At 44.3% G+C, this 17,901-nt stretch overlaps 1 protein-coding gene across 1 annotated transcript in view; it reads left to right on the top strand.

Annotated features, from left to right (window-relative positions):
* The window catches only part of WNK1 (WNK lysine deficient protein kinase 1), a 340,445-nt gene extending 330,253 nt beyond the window's left edge, over positions 1–10,192 (top strand). The window contains exons 29-31 of the mRNA XM_082253649.1: positions 7,437–7,478; positions 8,161–8,351; positions 9,185–10,192. Of these exons, the coding sequence (XP_082109775.1) occupies positions 7,437–7,478; positions 8,161–8,351; positions 9,185–9,505 (554 nt within the window). The 3' untranslated portion in view covers positions 9,506–10,192. The remainder of the gene's footprint in view (positions 1–7,436; positions 7,479–8,160; positions 8,352–9,184) is intronic.
* The last annotated feature ends 7,709 nt before the right edge of the window (positions 10,193–17,901 follow it).

Below are 17,901 nucleotides of genomic sequence, written 5' to 3'. Positions count from 1 at the left end.
AAGCTGAACTGGGCGACGGGCTGGATGTTGAGATCCGGTGGTCACCCCAGTTCAGCCTACGAGCGCGTGCAGGCCATAGCTCCGCGCTGGGTCGGCCGCGACAAAGTCCCATTAAAGGACTGTCCACGCGAGTTAAACGTCTCGCCGAAACGCCAAAGACCATGAGTCACGGCGTCCGTATCGGTCGACAGCCCTCCCGCCCCGGTGGAGAGGGGTACTGTCAGGAGTTGGTGCCCGCCTGGTTCCGGTATGGTGAGTAGTATGTTCCCCCTTTTTCCCTGACGGGTTTTGTGGTGAACGCGGGCCCCTCTCTGTATGGTAAGAAAGAGTCCTTTCTATCCTATAACATGTCACAAATCCTCCTACTTTGAGTGTGATTTATGTGTGCAAAAGCCAGGAGGCTTGGCTTGGGAGCTAACAATCTATTGTATACATGTTTTAAAGATGTAATCTGTGGCATTCTGGGAATCTTATGGGTTAATTATAAGCTACCTACCAGTCAGAAGCCACGGACATGTAGACTGCCTTCCAAATCAGATCTCCAGCTATTAGCAGGCCTCCCGAACGGCCACGCGGTCCGCCAGGGCCGGTACCGCCAACCACGCCATATCCCCATGCAGAGAGAGTGTTGTGTGCCCTGCAGCACACCGCTATTCAGTTTAGGCCGCCGCCATTTTTTTTGCTGGATCGCACGAGCCGCCATTTTGGCGTAGCCTCGTGTCTCCAGCATGGGGGCGGCCATGTTTGAGGTGATCCTACACCTCGTGGAGCTTGGGGGAGGCGCCGGAAGGCGTGCAGAGGGGCGGAGCCGCCTCCTTTCTTCCTGGGCAGCCAGCCAAAAGACTTCCTGTTTGTCAAGACAGCGCTGTAAGCTGTTGCAGTTTAACTCTGAGCATCAAGTGGTGAGCCTGGGGGTCTATCTCTCTCTCTCTCTCGATCGATAGGGATCCCTAAGCAGGTAACACTAAGGGGCTTTTTTTGTGGCGCTGGGGGTCAGAAAAAAAAAAAAAAAAAGTTTTTTTCTTTACTTTTGAATTATATTATCCAGGAAGTAACTGGAGTTATTATGGACCCTGCCACACATATTCCCCCACCTGTTTCCCTCGAGGGGGCCTCGGGACCCGCCGGTGCACAGAGTATAGAGTCATTTACAGCAATTTTGGAGTCTATGGTGGCTCGGGTGGAGGCGGCCTGTCAGGGACGGGGGTCAAGGAAGCGACCCCCGCCTACCCCTATACCATCTGACACCTCTGACTCAGATTCAGAGATGGTCACGGCAGTTGCAGGTTCCTCTGCAAGGGCTGTTATCCCAGGTAAAGCCCCCTCAGACAGTGAGGAGGACGCTTCTTCTCTTGCTATAATTCAGGAAGAAGCATTGGTGGACGCACTAGTTGTGGCAGTGCAAGAAACCTTAAAACTTGAGGCTTTACCGGCAGAGGCAACTGAAACAGAGAGGCCTTTTGGGACTAATAAGCCCATCAAGACGGCGAAGGCTTTTCCTGTACCTAAATGTTTTGGTAATCAGATTAAAGGAGAATGGGAGCATTCTAAACGTACCTTTACTATTTCCAAGCGTATTGCTAGACGCTATCCGTTTGAGGAATCCATCATTAAGAAATGGACGGTACCACCAGTCGTGGATCCGCCTATTTCCAGGCTGAATAAAGCCACGGTTATTCCAGTGGAGGACACTTCGTCCTTTAAGGATCCGGTGGATCGAAAGATAGAAGCAGAGTCCCGCACTATCTTTTCTCTGATAGGGTCAGCATTTAGACCAGTAATCGTTATTGGTCTAGTTTCCCAGACACTTACGGAATGGGCGAAAATGGTACGCCAAGATCTTAGGGGAAAAGATATTCCCCAGGAGACATCTGATTTGATGGAACAGATCATACAAGGGCTACGGTTTATCTGTGACGCAGCCTTGGACACTACTCCCCTATTAGGGCATGCATCTAAGTTAGCAGTGATCCTCAGACGTGTGCTGTGGTTAAAATGCTGGTCAGCTGACCTAGGTTCCAAAAAGACCTTGACCAATCTCCCCTTTCAGGGGAATCGTCTATTTGGAGCCAACCTAGATGAAATCATTAAGGATGCCACTGGGGGCAAGAGCACTTTTTTGCCACAGGCTGCAAAAGCTAAGGGACCTCGCAACAAGCGAGGACCTTTCTTTACCGCCCATAAAGGGCGCCCGGCTGGTACTAGCGGGAAAGGCAAGACTCCTTCAGGAGGGTTCAAGAAGGGGACCAACCCAGCCAAACCCGAAGCAAAGGAGTACACAGCCTGAAGGTTTCAGGGTGGGGGGACGTTTTCACCGGTATTCAGGACATTAGATCGAGCATCAACCACTACTACCGGTGCGATTCTTCCCTTCCAACATTTAGGTACCACAGGAAGCGGTAGTTACCGTTCCCTGAAAAGATCTTTTCCTTTACCTTTTCCTAAGATTAGTCCCGATACCTCACAGGAATCGGATCTGGTTGACCAGATAGGCCAAGTAGCCTCTAGTCGGGTGACTTCGGTCCCTGAGGTTCAACCAGAAAAGATCACCTTTCCTGATAACTATCAGGTATCTGATAAATGTGTGGGAACAGAAAACGACCAGACTTTCTCGGATGGTCGGGGCCAGATAGCTCTAGGGACGCCTGGTTCAGATCCAATCAGCGCCAGTGGTCCTAGAAATTCTAGGCTGGCCTCCTCAAGCCGGCCTGGCCGACTTGGACATGTTAGTCGCAGACGTTCCGTGGGAACTTCGTCTCAGGGAGTGTCTGTGGTCTCTAGGACCAATTTACCTTCGTGCTTTACAGTCGCTGGTTTTAATGGCCTGGCCATTGAGACCCAAGTACTGAAGGACAGAGGTTTGTCTACTTCAGTCATTCCTACCCTTATTAAAGCAAGGAAAGCGACTTCCAGCAAAGTCTATTATCACACATGGAAGACTTATATTGCGTGGTGCGAATCTTTAGGATTTCCTCCACGTACCTATTCGGTGACTCGAATATTGGCCTTTTTGCAACAAGGGGTTGAGCAGAAGCTAGCCTTGAGCACCATCAAGGGTCAAGTTTCAGCATTAGCAATCTTCTTTCAGAAGCCTTTAGCTACCAAATCCTTGGTGCGGAATTTCATCCAGGGGGTGCGGCACCTGGCTCCTCCAGTCCGCGCGCCCTTACCGCCCTGGGATCTTAATTTGGTTTTGTCGGTTCTACAGAAACCTCCCTTTGAAAACATCAGGGAGATTCCCTTGCTTACTCTATCCCAGAAGGTGGCCTTCTTGGTGGCTATTACTTCTGCTCGCAGGGTGTCAGAACTGGCTGCATTATCATGCCAGTCACCATACCTAGTGATTCATAGGGATAAGGTAGTACTTCATCCTAAGCCATCTTTTCTTCCCAAGGTGGTTTCAGATTTTCATCTGAATGAAGATATTGTACTACCTTCCTTGTGTCCTCAGCCCAAGCATCATCGGGAACATGCGTTGCATTCCTTAGATGTGGTTCGGGCAATCAGGGTATACCTGAAAGCTACGGAATCATTCCGTAAGACGGATTCACTTTTTGTGATCACGGATGGCCCCAGAAAGGGTTTGCCTGCATCTGCCGCGACCATTGCCAAATGGATTAGACAAACGGTGGTACAGGCTTATTCTATTAAGGGTCAGAGTCCTCCGTTCCCTGTTAGGGCGCACTCCACTCGAGCGCTCAGTACTTCCTGGGCCTTTCGCCATCAGGCGTCAGTGGTCCAGGTATGTAAGGCGGCCACCTGGTCGTCGGTACATACCTTTACAAAATTCTATAAAATTGATGTGACGGCATCGGCGGATGCCTCATTTGGCCGCAAGGTTTTGCAGGCCGCAATTTGAGGAGACCGGTGGTCTACCTCGAGGGTTTTTTTCTGTTTGAAAATTTTTTTGTTGAGTCTCATCATTTAGGATGAGCATTGTAAATTTCTAGTTGGCACCGGTTGGGCCTTCTAGATTGGGATTTGATTTCCATTTTCCCACCCCTCAGTTGTGATACTGCTCTGGGACGTCCCGAAGGTGGTGTATCACCGAGGACTACGTCTGTCGATGAGCGCTAGAGAAAAATGGATTTTTGTAAAATCTTACCGTAAAATCCTTTTCTCTTAGCTCATCGACAGACGTAGTCCCCGCCCCTCTGTTTTGGAGTTGGGTTGGGTTAAATTCTCTAAGCACTGCTTTTTCACATAACTGATTTGCTGAGGCAGAGAGAGAGAGGATATACCCTCTGGGACTGCCCCTAGGGTGTGGCCAGAGCTTTTTAATTTCCTGTCTAGTCCTGCTCCTGCGGAGGTAACATAACCCGAAGGTGGTGTATCACCGAGGACTACGTCTGTCGATGAGCTAAGAGAAAAGGATTTTACGGTAAGATTTTACAAAAATCCATTTTTTTCTTTCTATCAAAAGTATGTACAGTTCTGCAAGTAAAACTTACAAGCCTTTCAATGAACAGAATTTAAAACAAACAAAAAAATAAACTTAAAAGCCTTTTCTTGCTTAGTACCTACACTGAAAGGATTAAAATAGTACATAGGAGAATAAGTAAGCTGCAGATGCGGGAATAGTCTTCACTTTGTGAGATAGTGGAGGAGGAGAAGAGGAAGCAGTGCTTGTTCAGTAAGCTCTATACAGTGCCTTGCAAAAGTATTCGGCCCCCTTGAACGTTTCGACCTTTTGCCACATTTCAAGCTTCAAACATATAAAAGATATAAAACTGTAATTTTTTTTGTGAAGAATCAACAACAAGTGGGACACAATCATGAAGTGGAACGAAATTTATTGGATATTTCATACTTTTTTAACAAAAAACTGAAAAATAGGGCGTGCAAAATTATTCAGCCCCCTTAAGTTAATACTTTAGCGCCACCTTTTGCTGCAATTACAGCTGTAAGTCGCTTGGGGTATGTCTCTATCAGTTTTGCATATCGAGAGACTGAAATTTTTGCCCATTCCTCCTTGCAAAACAGCTCGAGCTCAGTGAGGTTGGATGGAGAGCGTTTGAACAGCAGTTTTCAGTTCTTTCCACAGATTCTCAATTGGATTCAGGTCTGGACTTTGACTTGGCCATTCTAACACCGGGATATGTTTATTTGTGAACCATTCCATTGTAGATTTTGATGTTTTGGATCATTGTCTTGTTGGAAGACAAATCTCCGTCCCAGTCTCCGGTCTTTTGCAGACTCCATCAGGTTTTCTTCCAGAATGGTCCTGTATTTGGCTCCATCCATCTTCCCATCAATTTTCACCATCTTCCCTGTCCCTGCTAAAGAAAAGCAGGCCCAAACCATGATGCTGTCACCACCATGTTTGATAGTGGGGATGGTGTTTTCAGGGTGATGAGCTGTGTTGCTTTTACGCCAAACATAACGTTTTGCATTGTTGCCAAAAAGTTCGATTTTGGTTTCATCTGACCAGAGCACCTTCTTGCACATGTTTGGTGTGTCTCCCAGGTGCAAACTTTAAACGACACTTTTTATGGATATCTTTAAGAAATGGCTTTCTTCTTGCCACTCTTCCATAAAGGCCAGATTTGTGCAGTATACGACTGATTGTTGTCCTATGGAGACTTGATTACACACAGGTGGATTCTATTTATCATCATTAGTCATTTAGGTCAACATTGGATCATTCAGAGATCCTCACTGAACTTCTGGAGAGAGTTTGCTGCACTGAAAGTAAAGGGGCTGAATCATTTTGCACGCCCAATTTTTCAGTTTATTTGTTAACAAAGTTTGAAATATCCAATAAATTTTATTCCACTTCATGATTGTGTCCCACTTGTTGATTCTTCACAAAAAAATACAGTTTTATATCTTTGTTTGAAGCCGGAAATGTGGCAAAAGGTCGCAAAGTTTAAGGGGGCCGAATACTTTCGCAAGGCACTGTATAAGCGCCTGTGTGTACTTTCTCATACAGTGGAGGAGAAGCTGGCAGTGCATGGAGTGGAGGAGGAAGCATTGCTGGGATCGGAAAGCTGTACAAAATGTGATAGCGTGCGCCTCCAGATAGTGGAAGTGGAAACGATGGTTTATTCGTAAACTGTATATAAAGTGACAGTGCGTGCCTTGTCAGATAGTAGAGGAGGTAGCTGTGCTGGGTCATTTTACTACCTGTATATAAGTAGGCATAGTGTGTCTTGACAGATAGTGGAGGCGGAAGCCCTGCTAGATCAATATATAAGGTAATATAGTGCCCTATCAGATGGCAAAGAAGTAATGCTTAGCCTTGGTATTATCAAAAAAATGGGTTATTTGCAGAGGATCCAGGATAAGGATAGAATTTTAATTCTATCTAATTGGGAGCCAGTAGAGGGGCTAACAGAAAAATGAGAAAAGCTGGCGGAGGAGAAGAACTGATCTGGTTGGGTTGGAGTGCCACCACTCTCGTCAGTGGACATTTACAGGGGAGTGTGTTGACAATAGTTAATCTGGGATGTGACGAGGGCTCTGATAGATTTCATCAGTAATTGTATGTGTAGATGATCATTACAAATACTTCAGCCTGAGACTGCATTGAGTTGTGATCAGCTTTTTCTGGTTCTGCTGCTTGAGGTGTTCGATGAGTCCTGTATGCAATGAGTAGGGAGCTGCACTGGGCGGGTAGCCCAAAAAATGACAGTTCACACACACACACACATACAAGGCTATAGGCCCCAGAGTACAAAAAAAAAGTCCAAGAGTATTCATTTCATCAATGTGTTTTTCGGGCCTGTAACATCCCCTTTATTGGGGATCAAAGGAATATAATTGTTTGTGTAACACTAAGACGTGTGTTAGCCCCTGAAACGCGATGGCTTATGTTTGGACTTCTATGATAACAACATGAATATTCTTGGGCTGCTTAATCTTTGAAGTGGTACATTTGTTTACTTGTATGCCTCAGAGAAATATGGCAGAATGGCTGAGCCAACTGTCCCCTGCTTCTGGATCACAGAATGTTATTTATCGCATTCAGCTGCTTCAGGGTTCCTTTACAGGTACACTTGGCCAGCAGGTGACCACCTCCTTCTGACCTATGTTTTACCACTTCCTACATTAGTGTAAGAGTTCATGCTTTCATTCTTAAAAAAACTTTCTCTGTATTAACAGAACATTTCCACTTTCTGCAATATCCCCCCTCCCCTTCCCAGCTGAACCCATTGAGTTGTTTCTGCCTAATTAGCAGCTTTTATTATCCAGCCATTGAAGGTTGCACATACTCCGCATGCCTTGCCTAGATGGTGGAACTTGTAACTCCTGGTTGATCCGCTTTCGCTTAATCTGCAGCCATTGGCTGGGGTCTTTGTGGAACTTTTTGCTCTCTCTGCTTGGCTCCGCCCGTTTCCCATGCTCCGTTTTTTTCTGATCTCCCCCCACCCAGCTATCTGTGTTGTTGGGATGTCAGCTCTGTGCTAACACATGTCTCTCTCTTTCTGCTTCAGGGAAGATGGTGAAAAAAGTCTGCCCTTGCAACCAGCTCTGTAGTAACTATCTTTTCTATATATATCTATATCATTTCTGTGTTTCATTTTCTGCAAACTGTCGCTCATCATTGTACAAATTCTGAGAGCTCTGTGTGACACACAAATTGCACACCATAATGCTCCCGCTGATTTGTCGCCATCTAGTCTCCGTAACCAGCAGAAAACTTAGTTTTTCATTACTTTGTACTTGTATATTACACACAAGTAGAGTACTGGAAATTACTCAATGGGACATTTATAAGCGTTTAGGGTGAAAACCGAAAAAAAGTGGAAACTCTTCTTCTTTTTCTTTTCTTTTTTTTTCCTCCTAAGGTGCATGCTTCTTTTCTAAACTGCTTGTTTAGAAAACACATTTTACTGCCTTGTCAAAAAAATGACAAAACCGCATATTTTATGAAGCGCAGCTGTGATCAGTTGTCCTTCATATTATTAAACACTGGTGAACTTAGGGCATGAATGGTGCCTGTGGTTGGGAATACAAGATATTGATGTGATGAAGTATAAAAAGTCTCATAAAGTTTGAATTGAAGAGTGTTTTGGCCTTTCTGTTCGCACCTTAATGAGGGGGGATGTAAAAAGTCTGGATGGTTATATAAGTCTGTGAGCTGTCATTTGTTCCTGGAGAACGTCATTGTCTGAACCTGTGCCATTGGTTTGAAGGTTTTTGTTTTCTTTATTTTAGGGACAAGCAGTACAAATACAGTCGCCCCTTCCACTGCTCCAGCCCCGCAAACCAACGCGGTCCCGGTATCCTCTAGTCGCAAGGGGACGTTCACAGACGATCTGCACAAGCTTGTCGATAACTGGGCCCGGGACGCCATGAACCTAACTGGAAAAAAGAGCAGCAAGACACCTGGACACCCCAGCTATGAAGTGAGTTAAAGCGTCCAGCCTCCCTGATGAGTTAATGTCACACATTAGAAATGCTTTTATTATTTTTGCATCTTTATTCTAAATTTTAATTTTCCAGAACCCATTCCATTAAAAAAAAAAAAAAAAATACCTGACTAAGCGGAGGTATTACATTCCTCCCTTCCCCTCTCTTCTAGTTTCAAACTTTAAAGTTGAGCTCCACCCAAAAGGGTAAGTTCTGCTTTAAGGCCTCCTCCCCAGCTCCGGTTTGTGAAACTGACCTTTTTGGGGAGGGGGTGCCTGAGCGGGTACCCGATTTTTGACAGGTACCCGCTCCCGCTTTTGTTCCAGTCGCCTTAGGGTGATCGGAAACAGAAGTTCTCCTTCCCCGCCCCAAAGTAGATTCACCCCCTCTATATGTCCTGGTAAACATTGTTAGCGGTACAGAAAATAAATCAAAATGATTTGGGCCGTCACAAGAACAAAAATAGAGGGTTGGATCTTTCAACAAGGAGACTTGTTCTGGTGACAGCTGTATATAAAAGAGGAACTCTCCTCTGTTTTGGAGTCTTTGGGCTGGATGTGTAGAGCGGGAATTGAAGGGAAACTGCCTAGATGGGATACAAACTGCAAAAAAAAAAACGTAGAGTTTTGAATCATTCCCTGGTCTATCCAAAACTCAGTTTTAGTTTTTACATACGCTTAAAGCAAAGGGCAGTCTTAAAAAACCATGCTACTTTGGTGTGGAGTTATAAATCTATTCACAAGGACAACATAAAATAAGCTCTGTATTTCCATTGCAATACACATCCTGTGTGGTTGATATGTTTTTAAGAGTCTCTTCTTTTTTTCAGGGTCCTGGTATGGCTCGGAAATTTTCTGCCCCCGGACAGTTGTGCGTGAATCTGCCCCCGTCCCTTGGGGTGCCAGTCTCCATGCCTACAGCCTCTGCCAACTCCCTGGCTCAGTACCCCAAAGGCGTCTGCCCTCCTCAGCAGTTTGGTTTCCCTGGCGCAGCCTTCCAAGGGCAGTGGAGTGGTCCTGGACTCCCACCATCTTCCCAGCCTATCAACCAGTTCCCGCCGACTGTGACTACTTCCTTACAGAACTTCAACATCAGCAACCTTCAAAAATCAATCAGTAACCCTCAGGGGTCCAACTTGAGGACTACCTAGCAGAATGACAGATGTACCCCGACAAATACTGAAAAACTGAGGGGAATAGCAGGGAGGGGAGATTGTCCCAAGATCTTCCCAGCCACAGCAAGCCCCACAGTGCTATTACTCCTGTCTCTCGCGTTCGTTTCTGTCCCTTTTTCTCCGTCCAAGGAGCTGGGACCCAGTTCCATCTGAAAGGTTGTTGTGAGCGCTCTGAAATTGTGCACAATGGTTGTAGCACGTTCAGGGAGACGGGAGGGATGGAGGTTCCAGACCCTGTTTGATGAGCAGCAGATAGGGGTTTGTCTTCTCTGCTCTTACGGTATATAGGTCATAAATGCTTTCAATTTAAGAACTCTTTAACGGCTATTGACTGCAGCATTATACTTGTATGAATTAAAAGTAAATATATAAATATATATAAATATATAAAAAGTAATTAAAAAAAAAAAAAAGTTCGGTGAGGACAATACTCTGCCATCAGTTATGATGTGGATACACTGTGATATAATATATTTATGTTGTTGGACAACATTAGTAGTTATGATAATAAAATTAGCGGAATGTTAAGAAGGTTACAGAGAAAACCAGAACATCACGCTCTTATCTCCTCATCAGTCACTTTAATAAAAAAAAATATTATTTTGGCTCTGTCCTGTCCTTTTATTGGTTTTAATGTGAATGTAAAATTGTACAGAACTTGAAACCTAGCTTTGTTGTCCCACGGTTATCTTTTGCATATTTGGTGCCTTGAGAGACATTCAGCCTGAAAGTTCCTGTCAAAGGAGGGAGAGCTGGTATGTGGCTGCGCCTCTGTCCCCCAGCAGGGACAAATAAGTATTGTCTGCTTTTAGTAAAACAATGTGCTGGCAGGTCCAGAGAGAGGCAGAGAGAGTACAGCAGGTGGTCTGAGTCTTGGGGTTGGAGTAAGTGACAAATACACGTTGGCCTTGTACCGCTACCCTATCTTGTACAGCTGGGAGGTAGAAGTGAAGGAGGAAGTATTTAGTAGATAGCTATCAATTGGTCACTGCTGAAGGAAGGCGGGTTATTTTTCCTCTTGGCGAGGGACTTGTTTTTTTTCTGCCAAGGTATTGCAGTTTTTCGGGAATACATGGGTTGCTAAAGTGAAGATTTTCATTTTAGAAGCTGTGATGTTGCCTTGGGGAATGAGAGCAGAATAGTCAATTTTTAGTGCATTGTTTCTGTTTAGAATAGGTATTTAAGAGAGAATCCTAGAATCTAACTGCTAATTCCTCGCCTCACTAAGGCACTATTAGCAAATAATTAGAAACAATATAAATATAACCTGCAAACAGTATTAACTCTGTCCCATTGCAGTTGTTTTCAAGTTTACACCAAAGTGATCAGACGGCCTACAGCGCAGAGTCGTTCCTCTTCAGATGGAAAACAGCAGCAGTTTCTGTCTTGTGTCTGCTAGTTCTGTAGGGTAATAGATACAGTATATTTAACCAGTAAGGAAGCTGTAACTTCTATTCTTGAACACAAGCTTAAAGTGGAAATAAACCCTCCTATCCTTTTCAGCAAAGGAAGCTGCCATCTTGGCCTCTGTTTGATCTTCAACTGCCAAAATGCTGTGCATGTGATCAGTTAGGACACCAGCTATCTGATAGCTAAACAGTTTGTTCGAGAGCACAAGCAACTGTGACAGCAATTCTGACACACCGAGAATATAACTTTTTTAAAACCGTTAAATCGATGGGTTTAAATCTACTTTGATGCAATGTTCTGTTTTTGCTCTGCTGGTCAGTCTGGCACCTTAGAGTCGTCATAATTTTTGCTGTTTTTCTGCTGACTTTATTCAGATCCCTAACAGGTGAGAGTTCTTAGGTCAGTTTATGGCAAGTCCGAAAAATGTACAAGGCCGGCTCACTTGTACCCTGATTTTAGGATTTTAGGAGATGACTCATCGACTTTGCATAAATGATGTATTTCTGTAGCAGAACTATTTGGGTTGTCTTTTTTCAATCTGTAGATTGCATAAAAAGCTGCAAGGTAAAGTTAAGGGACCTAGTCTTTTTGTCCCATGGAGTTAGTAAAGTGAAAGTGTCCACTAGTAAAAAAAATATTGGATTTCTCCTGCCTTGCATTGGGACATTGCGGGGTAGCTGTGAAATCTGTGGGCTGAATGATCCCATCTGGAGCAAGTTGGGTGTGGCAAGTGTTGTTAAAGGGTTTGGGTAGTGTCTGGAAGCAGGACAGAGGAATTCCAACAAGGGATTTGCACACTTGGCAGCAGATTAATATTTATTTTACATATTTTATATCTTTGTCAAGTTTGAGAACTTTTTTCCCCATTTAAGTTGTGCATGCTTTGCATTATTTTCACTGATTTACTTTCTTCCTTCCTGTGGACACAATAAAATAATAAATGCTACTGAACTCTTTACAAGGTATTTACATTTATTCTGCATCTTGTACCTTCCCTCCCCAGATGTCTTTTTCCTGGATTCAATTATTTCCCCCCCCCCCCCCCCTGATATTTAACACTGTATGAACATAAAATGAAATAAATGAGACTGTGGGATTCCCTGGAGCTGTGAATTTTCGGTTTTGCACTTTTTTTTTTTTGTCCTGCATCTTTCTGTACAAATTTGCACTTTTCTCTTTTTATCGCCTCTGTAGACTGATATTAAAACTAATAAAGGAAGCCTTATTTTATGTTGGTGTTAATTGATGTGTGGTATGACTCTGCTTGTGGTGAGATCTGTGGTCATTTCAATTACTTTACAAGTCTACATGAACACATTCCTGATGTCACAGTAATACAGCAACAATATTTGCCTTTCATTCCTTGAAGGACACAGCCATTCTTCAGATGGATAGGTTTGACACTGCCACCTACAGGAGCAGGGCACTAGGTGCAGTTAAACTAATAGCACACCCAGGGTGTTGCCCTTTTCTTAGGTAAAATCTTTACCCACTAGGAACCAAATTCCAAAATCAACTGTGGTGCTGGGTGACGGGCCAGATATTCTAGATCTGGGTAGTCCCCCCAGCACTGCCATCAAATTGAGCTGAGATGTAATAGGCGGGTAACAAAAAAGCGCCCAAGGTTTCAAAAGTTAGGAATCTCCCTACCACTTGTACCTCCTGTAGTGTAGAGGGTAAACTTTCCTCAGACGAACCACACTGCTTAGCCTGCCAGAGTCCTCCAGTCTTAGAGGCCTCTGCTCTCTCTTATGCAAGTCAGGCAGCATCAGGGTCCTCCTAACCTGTGACTTTTCCTGCTGCAATAGAAGGGTTTGTTTTGTGCATGGAGTGGGCTCTGCTATGCAAACCCACCAGCAGGCGTCCACTACCTCCAGCATCTAACTAATGAAAAGTCTTCTCCTTATCTGGAAACTCCGCCTCCCCTCTCTTCTGACGAGGAAGCGCTGCCGGGGGAAAAAATTGCTTGCTAGGAGTTGGTCTCAAATCTCATTATAGCGGTCAGGGAAACTTTGAAAATGGAATGCACTACATCCCAGGTGTCAGATTCCCAAATGCCTAATGGAATGCAAAAATGCAAAAATTCTTCCAAAAGTGTTAATGTAATGCCTCTTCTTTGACTATTTTATCTACAAGCCTTTTCTGGCCAACTAAGTTATTTATATGCTAACTACACATTTTTCAGTGTGCTGTCCCTTTGAGGAAGCCTTTTGCCAAAAAGTGGTCTACCCCTGGTTGCATACCCTCCAGTTTCCAGGCTGAATAGGGCTATCGTCATTCCCTCAGAAGAATCCTTCTCCTTTAGACACCCCATCTTACAGGAAGGTGGAGAGCACTGTGTTCTATGTACACAGTTTCTGGAGCCTGTCTGTGTAAGTGTCTGTTTTTGGGTTTATTAAATCTTAATGTGATGGTCGTTTTAGTTTCCTTTTCAGGCTTTCTTCCATTTTCATCTGGTGATCCAGCCAGCAAGTCTGTTGATTTTCAAAAGCACACGCTCTCCAACAGAATGTATCAGATTACATGGAGACAAGCCATTTAACCACTTGCCGACCGCCGCAAATACATATACTGCGGCGGTCAGCCCCGGCCAGGCAAAGTGAATAGCGGGCTCAGTGCATGTGAGCGGCGGACCCGATGTCCGCCGGTCACTCGCAATCGTGCGCCGTGAAGGGAGAAAGGCAGGCGGCTAATTTAAACAAGCCGCCTGTCATTCTCTGTTTAAAAATGGAGATCACATGGTTCTACTATGTAGGACCGTTGATCTGTTCTTACACCAGTAGCCACAGCCAATCACAGAAACACGCCCCTAGGACACACTTAACCCCTCCCTCTCCAATACAGTTAACTCCTTCCCTGCCAGTGTCATTATTACAGTAACAGTGCATATGTATAGCACAGATTACTGCAGTAATGTCACTGGTACCCCCCAAAAGTGTAAAAAATGTCAGTCAAGGGTCCGATCTGTCCGCCGCAATGTCGCAGTCCCACAAAAAAAAAAATCACAGATCGCCACCATTACTCGTTAAAAAAAAAAAAAAGACAATCTTTCCTTTTGTTAGTAAACGCGATAACTTTTGCGCAAACCAAACAAAATACGCTTTTTGCAATTTTTTTTCTTTTTTTTTTTTTACCAAACACATGTAGCATAAAACAAATTGGCTGAAAATGTTAAAAAATTTTGATTTTTACATTTATTTTGGGGGGAATTTCATATAAAAAAAATGTGAAAAATATTGTTATTTTTGCAAAATTGACTCTCTTTTTTGGTTTATAGCGCATGGTCAAAAAATCGCACAGGTGATCAAATACCACAAAAAGAAAGCTCTGTGGGTAAAAAAGGACGTCAAATTTGTTTAGGTACAGCGTCGAATGACCGCGCAATTGTCCATTAACCACTTGTCCACCGCTCACATTGAGCGTACTGCGGCAAAGTGGCACGATCCCGTCCAGCGACGTAGACCTACGTCGCTGGACTCCTCCCCCTGTAGGCGGCGCTCTCCCGCTGTTTTCATTCACAGCGGGAGTCGGGCCAGGGGAGGAGCAGCGGCGATCGCCGCTGCTCTGCCCCGATCGTCGGGGAATCGAGTGAGGAGATCCGGCCCGCCTGTGTAAACAGAGCGGGCGGATCTCCATAGTGACAGGGAGTGACAGATCGGAGTGTTCAGCATAGCTGGACATCCGATCTGTCCCTGTCTCACAAAGTCACCTCCCCCCCTACACGTCAGTAAGCACCAGGCATACATTAGCCCCTCCCTCTCCAATAAAATTGACCCCTTCCCTGCCAGTGTCATTTTTACAGTAACAGTGCATATATATAGCACTGATTACTGCAGTAATGTCACTGGTACCCCCAAAAATGTCAGTCAAGGGTCCGATCTGTCCGCCGCAATGTCGCAGTCCCGCAAAAAAAATCGCAGATCACCGCCATTACGCGTTAAAAAAAAAAAACACCAAAAATGACAGAAATCTTTCCCTTAGTTAGTAAACACAATAACTTTTGCGCAAACCAATCAAAATACGCTTATTGCGATTTTTTTTTTTTTTTTTACCAAACATAGGTAGCAGAAAACAAATTGGCCAAAAATGTAAAAAAAATTTGATTTTTACATTTTTTTGGGGGGGAATTTCATATAAAAAAATGTTAAAAATATTGTTATTTTTTCAAAATAAACTTTCTTTTTTTGTTTATAGCGCAAAAAGTAAAAATCGCACAGGTGATCAAATACCACCAAAAGAAAGCTCTGTTTGTGGGAAAAAAAGGACGTAAATTTCGTTTGGGTATGGCATCGCACGACCGCGCAATTGTCAGTTAAAGTCGCACAGCGCCGAATCGCAAAAAGTGGCCTGGACGGAAGACAGCAAAATCCTCTGGTGGTAAAGTGGTTAAAGTCACGCAGTGCCGAATCGCAAAAAAGGCCCTGGTCAGGAAGGGGGTAAAATCTTCCGGGGCTTAAGTGGTTAAAACTGGCAGGGGTTAATAAAATTATAAACTTTTATTCATGCAAACCTTTATATTCAGTTACAGCAAACAGTTTTTTTCCTTTTAGGATAAAGTGTAAGCTTGAGTTTGGCTTCAATTCAGTGTTAGTGTGTGTGTATGTATGTATGTATATATATATATATATATATAATGTTTGTATATGTGTGTATGTATGTATGTGTATATATATATATATATATATATATATATATATATATATATATATATATAACATTTTTGGTTTTGAAGTTAAATACAGTTTTATTTAAACCAGTAATTGCCTCTGCCATAGTCTCTCAGACCTTAAACAAATGGGCTAGGATTCTATGCTAGGGTTTGGTTTCTGAACAAGTGTCCCCTACTTCTGTGGAATTGGCGGTCCAAGGTCTTCACTACCTGTAGTCTGGTTTCCCCTTTTCAGCCCACAAACTCCTTTTTCATGGCCAAAGAGAAGTCCTTCAAACCATCCCCTTCCTCTGGATCTAAGCGTCCCTGGCAGCCCATGACTTCTAAGCCCTCAGAGAAGCCCTCGTCTGTGTGAAGTGATTACCCCCACTTCATCTCAAGGTGGGTGGAAACGTTCTTTGCTATTTGCGAGCTACTAGCTAGGTGTCATAACCTTGAGGGGGGTTTTTTGTACTATGTGTTTTCTCCTCCTCTGGATTAAATATTGTGCCTACAACCCAATATTTAATCCAGGGAAGGTGAAAACACAACAGTTTAAAAAAGATACAGCCATTCCCAGTTTCTAATTTTTTGTATATAAACTTCTGGCGTTTCCATGTCTCAGATAAATAGGTTCTGGAGGTTATCTGTCTCCTGCAGCTACAAGACAGAATTCCAATCCTGTCAGATTGCTTCCCGCACCCCCCTTCCATTCTGTGCCTCTCCCAAATGTATAGCCCACTTACAACTTGCCATTCAGTTCTATAGCAGGAAGTAAGCCCCAGTTCCACCCTCCAATAATTTTAGGAGCTTCTATTCCAATCTCTTTACTGTTTAAAAGGACAGTATTTGTCCAGTTTTGGATTTTAAAAATTGTATCATTTTGGTTCTTTTAGATCAAAGGAATGAACTTCGGTCTGCAATTGAGGGCGGTTTAATAACTTAGACTGTCTTTTTATGACACTTGTTGCTTATAAGTTAAAATTTGTATTTTTTGCTAGAAAATTACTAGGAACCCCCAGAACATTATATATATATATATATATATAAAAATATTTATTTCTCTGTCGCTCATTGACAGACGTAGTCCTCCTTGATTAATATCAACTCGGGTTATACTGCCCTCTACAGGAGTAGGACTAAACAGGAAAGAAAACGTTCTGGCCACACCCTAGGGGCAGTCCCAGAGGGTATATCCTCTCACTTCCTGCTACAGCAAATCAGTTTTTCTCTTACGTCCTCCGACAGTCGCCGCCTCTTCATATTCGTCACATATGGGGTATTAGACTTTGCTCCGAAGGAGTAGCTAGGCAACAGAATATGTTAACAATAAAGCTTTAACATATCCCACCCTCAAGGGGTGGTCCCCTCAGTCAATACCCTCCTACTTCCTGCAACCATATCTCAGTTTTAATGTCTAGCTTGTCAGGAGTGGCTGGCTCTCTCTGTGCTGGGACTTTCTGTCCCAGACTCTTTCTTCTTTTTAATATTTTGTTTGAGTTTTCTCTCTATCTTTACTTAGCTGTTATTTTTGTCAGCATTAGTTAGTTCTTCGGACGAAGAGGATCATGCGGACTGGGTCTCGGGCTGATCCCCCTGGTCGCAGGTCGTGGGTCAGTGGCTTCCCAGTCTGCCATCGAGCGTTCAGCCAGGTAACGCTCCTGGCACAGTGAACGACCCATCCCTGTTCGGTGCAGGGATGATTGGTGAGGTGGCTACCTCACCGGACGCTGTGCGGTTTCTTAACCTCCATTGTGTGCGTCTTGAATTGCGACTCTCCCTGCCTCATGTGCAGCGGCTTGTTTGCCTGTGCGGGTTCCCCACGCCATGTGAGGTAAGTGTATTTATGTGGGGACCTGTCTGTCTGGGAGGGTCTCAGTCTGGGACTGTGTAACCTGCCTTTAATCACACTGCTTGTCTCCCTATCTCTCGGCTGCATGCTGTGGGCTGCAAGGGGGGGGGGAGCTGTATGACACTGTGTGTGTCAGGCTGGGCAGTGTGAGAAGCTGTGTGCTGTGGGGCATGTTTTTTCTTGGCATGTTTGGGCATATACAGCGATCGCTGCGGCGATCTAACATGTATCCTTATATTGGGATGTAATGTGTGTGTTTTTATGCACTGTGGAGCGGCGTTTTCGGCGCCAAACGACGCCCGCTCCGGCCGCATGGTTTACATGCACGGTGGCCATTTTCTTGTAGCCTCCATAGGCTTACATAGAGCGCCCTGGCAGCATCACTTCCTCTTTCCAGGAACACCGATCGAGGCAGCAGCAGCAGCGGGGTCTCCTCAGGTTTTATCCTTCTGTTCTTGCTAT

This window comes from Pelophylax lessonae, assembly GCF_965119305.1.
Source record: "Pelophylax lessonae genome assembly, chromosome: 4".
Classification (NCBI taxonomy): domain Eukaryota; kingdom Metazoa; phylum Chordata; class Amphibia; order Anura; family Ranidae; genus Pelophylax; species Pelophylax lessonae.
The sequence above is the reverse complement of the archived record's forward strand: the minus strand, read 5'-3'. Positions and strand labels throughout refer to the sequence as shown.